The sequence below is a fragment of the Condylura cristata genome, unplaced genomic scaffold (genome assembly GCF_000260355.1).
Source record: "Condylura cristata isolate star-nosed mole 26May11 unplaced genomic scaffold, ConCri1.0 scaffold00014, whole genome shotgun sequence".
Classification (NCBI taxonomy): domain Eukaryota; kingdom Metazoa; phylum Chordata; class Mammalia; order Eulipotyphla; family Talpidae; genus Condylura; species Condylura cristata.
This window is the reverse complement of record NW_004567115.1, coordinates 50,308,125-50,320,539: the sequence shown is the minus strand read 5'-3', so window position 1 is coordinate 50,320,539 and position 12,415 is coordinate 50,308,125. Positions and strand designations below refer to the sequence as shown.

Sequence of the window (12,415 nt, the reverse complement as noted above, 5' to 3'; positions counted from 1 at the left end):
TCGCGGGGGCCGGGCGGGGCCTGGGCTCGGCCCGGGCAGCGAGGAGGCGGATCTCCCGGACTCGTGGGCTCGGAGTCTCAGTTCCCTCCAGTTTCTGCCGCTCTGCTCCGGGGACCCGGTGGTCACACCGACCAGGTAAAGCGCGCGGCCGAGCCACACATCGCCGCTGCCTCTCGCTGCACATCCCCTCCCCCTGGTGGCTCGTCCTCCCTCGTCCGGGGCGCTGACCTGCCACTCGGCCGCGGTTGTGGATGCGAACCCTGAAGCGGGGACCTCACCCGACAGCGCTTCGCACTGGGAGGGTTGGCCGGCTCCACCTCCTGTCCCCCAGTCTGGGCCGCTTCGTCAGTGGGTGGGCCCGGTTCCCAGCTCCGATTTACTCCCTGCGAGCTAGAATGCCTCTCCCACCTTTATTTGCCGCAGAACTGACCGTCCAGGTGGAGAGCGCGCCGTTGAGGAAATTCGCACTTGAGCCCAAATGTCTAGGCTTTCTCCAGACGGCCCAGTGACCTCTACCCAGCCCCTGCCGCCCTGCTTTGTCCTTGTGTCTCCCCCTGGGAAGTTCACCTCCTCCCCTTCAGATTGGAGGCTCCCAGGCCTCGTGGCCTGGAGACCCAGCTGGTGCAGGCCTGCCGGGAGGAAAGCCCGCTGCCAAACAAACCTCCTTAGTAATTGCTCTGGACACTTTGAGAGTTTGCCCTCATGGGATTCAGCACTCCGTCGACAACTTCTGCCCCATCTGGAGAAGCTAAGGGGAAAGGGAGGGGTCAAATTCTCTGGTGACCCTCAGAGTTGGGCAGGTCCAGAGAAATGTTTTCCATGGAGTCAGCTAGTGGGTGGTAATCCTGCGCGATTTCAAATGCGTTTAGTTCTCTGGGTCCCTGCAAGGTGGGGGGGTTACTCCCGCGCTCCCTAAGAGTGAGTGGAGATTGGCGCTGGTGTGGGACCTTTAACAGTAGTAGATGGTCAGTAAGTGTTCTTTCCCCCTTCCCTCTGGTGCTGGCTTCATTTCATAAAGGAGAGAGAGGGGTGTTGGATGAGAACAGTTTGTAGCGCAGGCTTTTGTAGTAACTCAAGTCATCCCGTGAGAGCTGCAAAAGGATTACTGTTTGGGAATGTGATGTTAGACCCGCCAGACCCAAACTTCGGAAATAGTAACATGATTTGTTTCTTAAGACCGGAGGTGGCCTGGGGTCCCCCTGCTGGGATGTCTGAGAGCTGTGACTGCCAGCAGCCCACATGTGCAGATGCGTAATTTAAATGCAGTTGGGTCTCAGGGGAAAACAGATTTTCAGAAATGCTTTCAAGGGCTGCTTGTTGTTTCCTCCCAGACCCAGAATGAGTGACGTTTCCTGCCAGAAGCGTGATGACTATTTGGAATGGCCCGAGTATTTCATGGCTGTGGCTTTCTTATCGGCCCAGAGAAGCAAAGATCCAAATTCCCAGGTAAGGAAGTTTTAGGAGTGACCGTTTGGGCACTCGAGACCGGGAGTCACCCCCAGGTGAGCAGAGGATGAAACAGGAGACTCACAGAGCCCTGTCAGGCAGAGCTGGCTCACTCCTGCCTGCTTCTGAGTTCCTGGGAGTAGTGATATCGCCCACATACTGCCTCTTGTGCCTCTCCTCACACCCCCAGGGGCTGAGGTACACTTTCATTGGCTGGGGGGACTTGCCACAGGAGGTGAGCGAGCAGACAGAGCTCTTAGTGTTACAGGGCAGGGAGAGAGGGGCACCACCGAACCCCCAAACCTGCCTGCTCTAAATAGGCTCTGACCATTTGCCGCATCAAGACAAGACATAACAGCTTTCATGGAAAGGAACTTTAATACATTCCACGAGTGTGCAATACAAAAAAGACAAAGAATATAGTTTCTAAATCAAACACCCAAAGATACCCATCCCTTGGTGGTAAAAGTCCAGCCTAAAGGGGTGGCCCAAAGCAAGGCCTGAAAGCCCCCAACAGCCTGAAGCACCTCTGGCCGGGACCCACTGAAAAGGGTAAGGAATGGCCAGACAAGTCTGGGAGGAGAAGAGCACAATCAAAATCAAGATAAATGCTGCTGAGGTCACCTCCCCACGGTCTCTCCCCCACGTCTGTTTCAACCAGCCCAGGACCAAGAAACAGGCCTGGTTTCTTCACCTGCCCCATGTGGCTTCCTCAGGGCTCCTGGCTCTGTCCTGCTTCCTTCTCCAGACTCCTCGCTCTCCCTGCTCAGCTCCACCCTCCTTCTGGGTGGGGGAGGGAACCGGAACTTCCCTTTCCTGGGGACCCCTGTTACAGTCGCACCTCCAGAAGCTGTGGCCCCCTCATCCTCCGCAATCCGTGCAGCTCTCCACAGCTGCTTACCACTGAGCCCTCGTGCATCTCCCCCAGGTCGGAGCCTGCATCGTGAACCCCGAAAACAAGATTGTGGGGATCGGGTACAACGGGATGCCCAATGGGTGCAGTGATGACCTGCTGCCGTGGAGCAGGACGGCCGAGCGCAAGCTGGACACCAAGTACCCTTACGGTAGGGCCTTGTGTGACCCCTTCTGCTTGGTGGCCGGGCCTGGGTGGGCGTGGGAGTCAGACAGCATCTCTGTTCAGTTATCAGAGACTGGGGGCGGGGGGGGGAGCAGCCCTGTGTCCCGTCATGTAAGTTCCAAAGCCAGCAAGTGGATGGCAGCTCTGAGCGCTGGGCCTCTGCTGCCCGAGGTGGGCAGGCTGGTCCGTGCACCTGCAGGTAGTGGGTGTGGCTGGCGTAGGTAGAGGGCAGGACCAGTGGGTGGTGGCTGAGCAGAGTGCGGACTGCTTCTTGGCTCCTGGGAGCGAGAGCTGCCGAGCTGGTCCTGGCGCGCTGCCCTGATGAGAGGGGTCCATCCAGTGGGGACTGGCCCCAGCTCACCCCGGGAAGCAGGAAGCCCTGAGCTGGACCTCAGGAGAGGGGTGGTGCAGGTGGGGTGCTGCGGGAGGCCCTCCCTGAGGCCCTGGCGTGGCTGGGCCAGGGGCTGCCCAGAGCCTGAGTGTGGAGCGGCACCTTCTGGTTCGCTCTTAAGTCAGGGAGGGGGTGTCTCGTGATGTTGCCCCCCTGAGCCGCAGGGGCTCAGCTCAGCACTTTTACTCCTGGAGAATCTGCGGCAAGGCCACCAGGGAGCAATTGGGCGGTGCTGCGCTGGTTTGCCACCTCAGGCTGTGCTTCTGTCTGCAAATGGACAGCTGGACTGTGTTGGAAGTGAGGAAGAGGGACACCATCCAGACGGGGAAGCTGGACCCTCCGGGAGACCGGGCGCAAGGCTTCACCGAGGCTTTGCTCGGCCCTGTACTTTGCTCGCTGGGTTCTTCTCCAGAAGAATGCCAAGGCTACCTTTTGCCTAAGTTAGATATTTTTACTAAGGAGGAGTTAGAGATCTCTGTGGAAACAACTCAGGAGCAGGACCCCAGTCAGGACAGTGGCTGCTGGGGGAATTGGGGTGTCGGCCTGTTGCCCTCGGGGGTTGCAAAATGATGCCAGTGAGCCTAGGGGGCCCCTCTCCAGGGAAGGGGCTGCCTTCCATCCCCTGGGCCCCAGGCAGGTTTGTGACCTCACCTGGAGGCCCCAGGCTTCCCAGCAGTTTGCAATTCTCCACTCTTGGGGAGTCTCTGACTGGCTTCCTTTGTTTGCTTGACACGCTGTCGCCACCATGGAGGGATCCTTCTGGCATCTTCTTTCCAGGAGGAGATTTTAAAAAGCCACACAGGCCTCTCTGTCCGGCTCCACTGGAGGGCTTTTTTTACCGAGTCGCTGCTGAGTTTCCGGGTGCTGGCTGGCTGTGTGGTTTTTTACTATCTGTGTGATAACTGTAGGTCTTCAAAGCGCTCTGCCCTCCCTTATCAATTATTCATTTTACATGTAGCTGTGTTAGAATGTAGACAGTCTTCTTCCACGAGAGTAAGCTCATAATTTGATGTACCATAAAAGTCGTAGAAGGTATTAAATGGTTTTTAAAAGGCATTTAGGATTACTACCGTCATAATACATGTAAGATGGGCTTTCCGTCTAAATAGCAACGACCGGCTCTAAACTCTGCACTTAGTCTTGCCTCGTCGGGGGGTTCTGGGCCTCACAGAAATGAATGTTGGCTGCCTGGGATGTCACAGCAATATTTGGTGGTAGTTGATTGAAATGCAGGTTCTTTTTTTTTTTTTTTTTCCTTCCTGTTTTAAGACTTAAGAAATGAACCCAAAGAATAAGGGATGATAGCTGGAATCAGGTAGGATTAACCCTTTCTTACCTTGCCGGCCATCATGGTGACTAAGTTGCCAGATCAGGATAGATTATGTTTTAGTCCCTATAAGGGAGTGCTGGAAATTGTCTAGAATTTTAGACCATGGATTCTTAATTCTTTCGACTCTACAGGGACCTTTTAAACATCAAAAAAATTTTCAGAACACTTGTATAATGCAGGTTGAACTAGTATCTTTCAAGTAACAGAACTCATGGTGCCATAAAAGCTACCAGCAATGGGTGACGTTGGTGAGTGACATCCACAAGTGGCCGAGGTCTGTGGTCTTTCCTGCCCTCTGCTCTCATGGGGGCCAGGGCACCAGCTTTTAAAAATTTTTATTTATTTAATTTTATTTTTATATCATCCTTCATTTTGTGCCTTTTTCCATCTTTGATGTACTCCCTGTGGGTTCATCATCACCAATTCACCAATATCACCATAGTCCCGTGCACCTTTTCCACCCCTTTTTTGATCCCATTCCCTACTCCACCCTGTAACATGTCTCTGTTGTATGGTTGTTCGTTGTTTTTCTTTTTTTCTCCATGGCCCCTTACACTCCTGCTATGAGTGAAACCATCTGGTATTATTCTTTTTCTTTCTGGCTTATTTCACTAAGCATGATCCCTTCCAGTTCCATTCATGTTACTGCAAAAGGCAGGAGTTTATCTTTTTTGGTTGCTGAATAATATTCCATTGTGTGTCTGTAACACATCTTTTTAATCTAGTCATCTACTTTTGGGTATTTGGGTTGATTCCACATCTTCCCTATTATAAATAGAGCAGCCATAAAATGGGGGTGCAGGTGTCCTTTTGAATCAGTGTTTTTGTGTCTTTTGGGTAGATCCCTAGGTGTGGGATTGCTGGGTTGTAGGGAAGCTCCATGTTTAGCAGTTTGAGGAGCCTCCAAACAGTTTTCTATAGTGGTTGTACCAGTTTGCACTCCCACCAGCAGTGTATGCTCCAGCTTTTTAAAGTGTGTTAGACCACAACCCAGTGGACCCTTCCCATTCCGAAGTGGAGTAAACTGAGGCTGAGATGCAGCACTAGCCCAGAAGTTAAGGGTGCAGGAGGGCTGGCTTTGGGGGGGGTCTGGGTGGGACCCGTGTGCTAGGTTTGCGTTAACATTCTCCAAAGGGGAGCCTGGGGCTGGGGTAAGCTGGAGTTTACCAGTAAATAACCAGCTTAGTTCTCCTTGTTAATTCTCTGAGTTTGGAAGTCATTAGTCAAGATTGACACTTTGTGGAAAGGAAGGGAACAGAGAGTACTTGCAATCTGAGAGGAAGATGGCGCTTTTCCTGGCTGTGTCTCTGGAGAGCCCCCTTTAAAGGGTGTTTTTGTTCTTCCAGCCTTAGGATCAAAACTTCACGAAATTATTTGATTATAATGGATTAGTACGGAAAGTGAAAATTCCCCCTGCCAAAGAAACTGCTTTTAGTTTCAGCCTTTTCCTGAATAATCCAAACGATAGTAGGATGTCAGTCAGCATTACTACAGTGACATCTTTTTACATGAATGACAATTAAAAAACCGGGAAGCAGCCGATTTATCTCATTTACCATGTAAAAAACTTGGGAAGAGTCTTATTTTTATGGAGGGGGGTTGCTCACCTCCAGTGAAGCCTTCAGCTGACATTCTTAGTTCCTTCCTTTTTGTGAAATTCATTAGCATGAAACCCATTTAATCAAAATATCAATTTCACAAAACAGAGGTGAAATCTGCTCGGTGATTCAGACATCCCTCTTCCTGTGGGTGTTCGGAACCAATTTTGATGACAAGTTTTATCCACCAGGGAGTTCAAATAGCATTGACGTCTTTGTGCCCGGGCACGTCGCTGGTGGTGCCCTCTCGGCTCACTGCTGGCTGGACTTTCCTCCTCACTGTCCAGCTGCCCAAGGGCCTCGTGTGAGAATTTGCTTCGTGGTGGCTGCTCTTCCAGCCAGTGACTCAAGGAGCTGGGATCACTGTGCAGGCTGCATCGTGTGACTTCAGGGGGCCAAGAGCACAGCATGACCCCCAGGGGCCACAGGCTGAAATGCTGGGCCATCCCTTCCTGAGTCAGTCCACGTCTCCGTGGGAAGACCCTTGAACGGGTGTGATGCAGAGAAGGAAAATGCTGGAATTAATGAAGGCGACCACGTTCCACAGCTGTGCCAGTGTGTGGCGGTGCTTCTCTGAGTTTTATATTTAAATGGAATCTGTAGTTTTCTGATTTAGCATATTGTTAAGCATGCAGAGATGTCATCTCCCTGATTACTTAGCCATTTACCTTGCCCCCCCCAGCACTGACATTTTCCTGACTGCCACACATGTGATGTATGTCTTTGCCATCCCAAAGGTTAGGCTTGAGAAACTAATTTATCAAGAAGTCCGAGGCTGATCCTCCTTAAGCTGTGACTTCATACAACTTGCGTCTTTGTAATTAAGATCGAGTTTGTTCCTTCAGCCAGTTGCCATTGAACGCCCTCTGGTTTGTTAGACACATCGTGGATTTGATGACCGGTTGTTTCTTTTCCTGCAGAATTATAATTTCTGCTAGAGCCTCCCACCCTTCGTGACTCGCTGGCCATGCCATCCTCATGGCCAACAATGGGCCTAATTAGGGACTTCTGTCCAAAATAGCCAGTGTGCTCGCTGGAGAACCTTTGAGCAAGATTACAGGAAGGAGATTAAATAGCGTTATTTTTATGAATTGAGAGGACAAGCTCAAGCCCATTGTGTTTAGGGAAACGCCAGCTGCTGTCGCGGGCTACCCCTTGCCCAAAATTAACGGTGTTGGTAGAAGCATTTTTCACTTTCAGACACAGTTGTTCATGAATAAGCTTCAGCAAGAATAATGTTTTTCCTTCCCTTGCTGCATTTTTATCTATGCGTTTTAATGCCTGGATTCATGGTTAGTTACTTTTGAGGAGCTAGAGTATTATTTCACTGTGGTTATCTCTGAAGGATACCTGGCAGCAACCAGCTCTCTGTTTGAAGATCAGATACGGGGGACATGCTCACCTACAGGGCCAGGCCTCCCCGCCAAATCCACATACTTGTCTCTGTTTTGTAAAGTCAGTTTACCTTATGGCCGTTTGTAATAAGACTCCATATTATTCAAGGTCAGCGGTTCCCAAGTTGAGACCAGAAGTCGTAAGGGTTATCTTTGACCATGTCTCAAAAAAAGAAGTTTGTTGAGAAATACTCAGCCTATTTTAGATCATGTTAAGTATGCAAGCACAGAAATGATGTTGAGTTCAAATGAGTATTCCCAGGAGAAGGGTGACTCCTGCCATTCCCGGGCTTCCCGGGAGCACCCATGGCAGTCCTCCTGGCCTGTACTGCTCTCTGGCGGTTAAGTTGCTGCTGTCTGAGCTCTGAAGTGGCTCTGAATTACTGAGAGTCTTTTCTTGAGGATGCTCCCCCCATAAAGAATCTCTTTCATCGGCTTTGTTAATGTGGCCTTTAAAGCAGGATGCGCGCACATCACCGACACCCCAGGGATACGCAGGAAGACCTGGCTGCTGAGGTGTGTGCGAATGTCTGTGGCGTGTCCAAATCACTTCCGACTTTTGCTTCTTAGAAGTTTTGTTTTGCATTTGAGGGGCATTTACATGTCTTAAATACACAGATCAGCCAAGAGGCCGCCACATCGCCCAACCCAACCGTGGCCGGAGCCACGTGGAGGAGGCCTGGCCCGCGTGGGCAGGCTGCTCCCGTGTGCGTGGGAGCCCATTGGCGGGGCTGGCTGAGAGAGCCATTCTGGACATCATTTCTCAGTACCTTTATGAACCAAAATGAGCTCTGAGGACCCCTCCAGCTCTGGAATCCTAAGGAAGAGATGAATGCAGCTTCGTTCACACTAGGTTCCCATGCCATTTCTCTGCCTGGGGAGTTTTAAGAGCATCCTGACTCAGCTGCAGAGCTATAAAAAGCTGTTGGGGGCCATGACCCAGGGAGAAAATGCTTTTGTGCATGCAGATAAATTAATAGCGGATAACAGGCTTCACCCCGCCCTCCCTGCCAGTGATTCAGGTCTGCTCCTGCTGGAAGAGGGGCATACACACCAGAGAGGAACTCCAACAAGCAGGAGGTGGCCGCCCCAGGGGTAGGCTCCCCCACACACACACACACAGGGAGGGTGGTGGGAAAGAGGTTGGGGTCGGGGCGTTGAGGCAGCCTGTCCCCCATACAGGGGCGCGCCTGAGCTCTGGAGACTGGAGGGACATCTGAAGTGCTTTTGAAATCGGTCCCTGTGCGGCCATTTCTGTAGCACGCATGTCTGGTGTCGGGAGAGCTGTGCTAGAGGCGGGTATTGGTGACAGCGAGGGAGCTGGGATGTGAGCGCGGAGTCCGCGTGTCCGAAGGGGTCGCGCTGGCCACTTGGAGGAGGATCCGCGTGCCGCCGTTTCTCACAAATGATAGATGCCGCTGCACGTTGCAGCCATGGAGTATGATAACGAGCATGAATTTTTTAATTCTGCGATTAAAGGACTTTGTCCCGATGCCGTTCATTTTGCGTTTAGGTGCAGGGGGGACGCGGTGGTCCTCGCGGTCAGTTCCCCTTCGGCACGTGAGTTCCAGCTCCTCCCTGGGCCCAGCTCGCCATCTGTCCGATGGCGGGGCGGGGGGTCTTCCCCTCGCAGCAGTTCCAATTCCGCAGAAGTAAGACAAGACCACCTGCTTCAGCAACCAGCTCCGCTCGGACGTTTGGCCACGAGGCTGCACTGGGCCGTCCCGCTGGTCCCCAGAGCGTCCCTCTTGCTTCCCTGTGCTCTTCGTTGTAGCCCCAGGACACGGCCCCGGAGGGTGTCGTCGCTCCGGTTCTAGTTGAGTGCCCCTCAACTTACTGATCAGACCCCCTTTGTTCTGAAAATCCTTGGCCTGCCACGTGCCCTTACTGCGGACACCCCTGGGCTCACACCCTGCTAGCGGCAGACCGCGCGTTGACCCCGCATTTCTGGCGTCCACTCCAGGGCTGCGCCCATTTCCGGGCCCCACGCCGGTGTCCGCAGCCCTCGGACGCGTCCTGGCCCGTCTGTGGGGCCTCAGACCTTCCTTCGCCCCGCTCCGGCCTGTGGCTCCCGCTCCCGGCCGCCAGCCCCCTCCCGCTGCAGCCCAGCACGTTGCTCACAGTGGGCTCTTGTGTCCAAGCGACTGAGGAATAGCCGCTGACCCCGGACGGAGATGAGCAAGCTCAGGTTCCTGGAAAGGGAGACTCCTGCCAGCAGAGGGGCCCGCGGGAGGGCCTGGTGTGTTGGGGCAGGGTGACCGTACGGCCCCTCACAGACACCCCCCCCCCCATTCTGTTGCTTTCCCACTGCCCCCCTCTGCCTCAGCGCTCCACTCCGCCACCCAGAGGTGTGAAGCCGCCAGCTGCCTCTGGTGCCTCTATGCCTCCTGGGGTCACCGGCCTCTGCTGCGAGCTCGGTGGCCAGCACCCCCTGCCTGCCAGCTCTCTGCGCCCCCAGCACCAGCCTCAGCCCGCGATCTTAGAACCAGCCCTTGCAGCTCCTTAACCAGCTAGCTCTTCGCTTCCTCAGAATGAAGGGGTGCCGCCCTGCCTGGGCCGGGGCTGTGGGCGAGCTCTGAGAAGCTGTAAAGCTGAAGCAGGCTTGGGGGGCCCAGGGCTGAGGAGTGAGGAGCAGCGGTGAGGACCACAGGGATGTGGTTGACCGGGCTGCTCGCCTCTGAGAAGTGGTTCAGTTGGCGGTTTTAAGTGTTTCTGCCCCCCCCCCCCCCAAACTCTGGAGAAACCCAGCTGGCTTTGTGGATAGGGGACTTTCTCCCAGGAGGCGCTTTGTCTGGGGCCCCTTTCTAGAAATGTGTGCTTTGGGGTTGGGGAGGTGTGGGTGTGGTGGTAGGTTTGGGGAGTTAACTCAGAGGCTACTCTGTTAAGTGACGGGCTTGGAGGACAGGTCCCTTGGGGGCTGGCAGTGACCTGTGAGGCCTGCCTGGACAGCTTTCAGTAATCGAGAAATTACTAGTTGGAATCCCGCTTCGCTCCAGAAGCAGAAACAGTTCCCTCAGTGGCGAGGAGCCAGCCTGTGCCTGGCATCCGCAGGGGCGTCCTCGGGTGTCTCGGGGTGCAGGGAGAGGAGTGTCCGTGCTGAGGGCATTGGGATGGGGACTGTAAGTCTGTGGGTGACCTGTAGGCCTGACCTCAGAAGTGAAGACCTTCAGCCCTGCGTTCACAGGTTCTGACCAGAAGCTTGGTCATCCGAACAGAAGTGGACTATCTCCTAAAGATGAACACTGAGCAATTAAAGACGCGCACAGGTCGACCTTAAACTGGCTCACCCCGTTCTGTGTCCGTTGTTCCTGGCAGGGGGAAGCGCAGTAGAGAGACGAGCGGGTGGGCTCCCACCTTTTTGTTCCAGAAGGCACGGAGCAGAGGCCGGGCTCTCGGGCCTGACCCGCCCGGTCCGTGTGCTGTGGGGTCCCTGCTGTGATGTGGTGGCCCCCAGCCTTGCAGTCAGGCAGGCCAGGTGCCCCCCTTTTCAGGTGAGACTTGATGGAACACCCCGCAGGCCTGCGAAGGCATTTTCTTCAGGTTAAATTCTCCACCACTGAACAGGAGGCATTTAAGACAGTCGGGAGAGCCCCTTTTAACCGGGAGAGGAACTTCCCGGCTGCGCTTCTTCAGGCCCCGACATTTGCCAGCAGGCCCTGCCAGCGCGCGGGGGCGGGCTCAGGGCGGTGGGCAGCCAGAACCGTCTGTGGGGCATCACCGAGAGGTTTTGCTTTTAGAGCGATTTTGTAACGTCAGTACTGCCGTCAAAAATACTGTATCAGCAAACGAGATGAAAGTGAAACATACAAAATGGGGGGTCTCTTCAGTCTCAGCAAGGAGGGAACGCATCCTGTTCATTTGTCAGGCTTCTGGAGCCCGCCTGCAGGAGACAGCGAGGATTAATCAAGCCCTGGTAAGGGAGAATTTGAAAACTACATTTTCCTAATTATACAGGCTCTTCTCAGTGCTCCAAGGCTGTGCAGCTCTGAGTGCTGACAGTTAGTAATAGACAAGGGAAAAGAAAGACTGAAGCCTATGAATTGTCTTACCGTTACCTGAAACAGAGACTCTCCTGGCAATCAAGAACTTGATAAGCGTCAATCTGGTGTCTTCAGCATCTGGTTCCTTCCCTCTTAACGTCGCGAGTAAATAAAGGGTTTGCTTCACTCGTGGTGCTTATCAATTATCCTTGTAATGTTCGGAGACTTGTTTGCTGTGGTTGCTTATTGCTTAGGCAGAGATGAATAATTCTAGGTAAATTGTTGGATAAGTCTTCAGATTTCTTACTTGTTTATTTGCTTAGTATAATTTAGCCGTCTTGGGAAGGCTTCCCAGACGTGATTTGCTCCTTCTTCTACGTGAATATTAAAGCTGTGCTGTCTCAAGGTCACTGGCATGGCCGCCCCCTCATTGGTTTACGCACCCAGGGGTATTTGTAGCAGCCCTGCTGGTGTTTCTAAGCAACACCAAAAATGGTGGCATGCAGAAAAACCCAGCTTCTTCTTTAGTTTATTGTCAGGTGTGTTTCCTACAGTGTGATGTGTTACAGACCCTGTAAGGAAAAGGCTTGATGAGAAGTTGGGGTTAGAAATATAAACGTCAGGGCTGTAAAGTCTATGGATAGGGCCCTCCCTGGTGGCGCAGCGGGTTACAGCACAGCACTAGGAAGCTAAAGCCACTTCAGCCTGAGTTCGATCCCCGCCTGCCCCGGAGGTGACCCCCAGGGCGGCGGCAGACCTCTCCTGACCCGCCCGCTGCTCCCCTCAGCAGTGCATTTCATCAGTCGTCCTCATCTGCTTGCTCCCCACTCTGGTGAAGCCTGTCACTGCCCCTGCACCTCTGGCCTGTACCCCAGTTCTGTATGCAAAAGTACATCTTTAAAAAAAAAACCTATGAATAGATGAATTCTTGAAGTGAATGACTACAAGAGAGAAACATCAAGAGTAAGATTGAACTTTCTGGAAATGCCCAGGAAGCAAGAAAGAAAATGATCCACAGAGACAGAGCCAAAAGTGCTGGGGTGAGGCTGAGAGCTTCCCGCAGGGGAGAAGCCCACAGCCCAGGCCAGGGCGCTGGCACATCCGGAGACCGAGGCCGGAGGGAGTGTCGGGGTTGCGGTGGGGTGAGGCTGTCCCTGGAGCTGACTCCTGCCAGCTCAGCAGAGCAGATGGCCCATCT

General features: G+C 53.5%; 1 protein-coding gene across 1 annotated transcript in view; it reads left to right on the top strand.

The window, feature by feature from the left end:
- Positions 1 to 42: 42 nt before the first annotated feature.
- Positions 43 to 12,415, top strand: part of DCTD (dCMP deaminase) — a 20,340-nt gene continuing 7,967 nt past the window's right edge. The window contains exons 1-3 of the mRNA XM_004682414.2: positions 43 to 135; positions 1,332 to 1,446; positions 2,375 to 2,510. Of these exons, the coding sequence (XP_004682471.1) occupies positions 1,339 to 1,446; positions 2,375 to 2,510 (244 nt within the window). The 5' untranslated portion in view covers positions 43 to 135; positions 1,332 to 1,338. The remainder of the gene's footprint in view (positions 136 to 1,331; positions 1,447 to 2,374; positions 2,511 to 12,415) is intronic.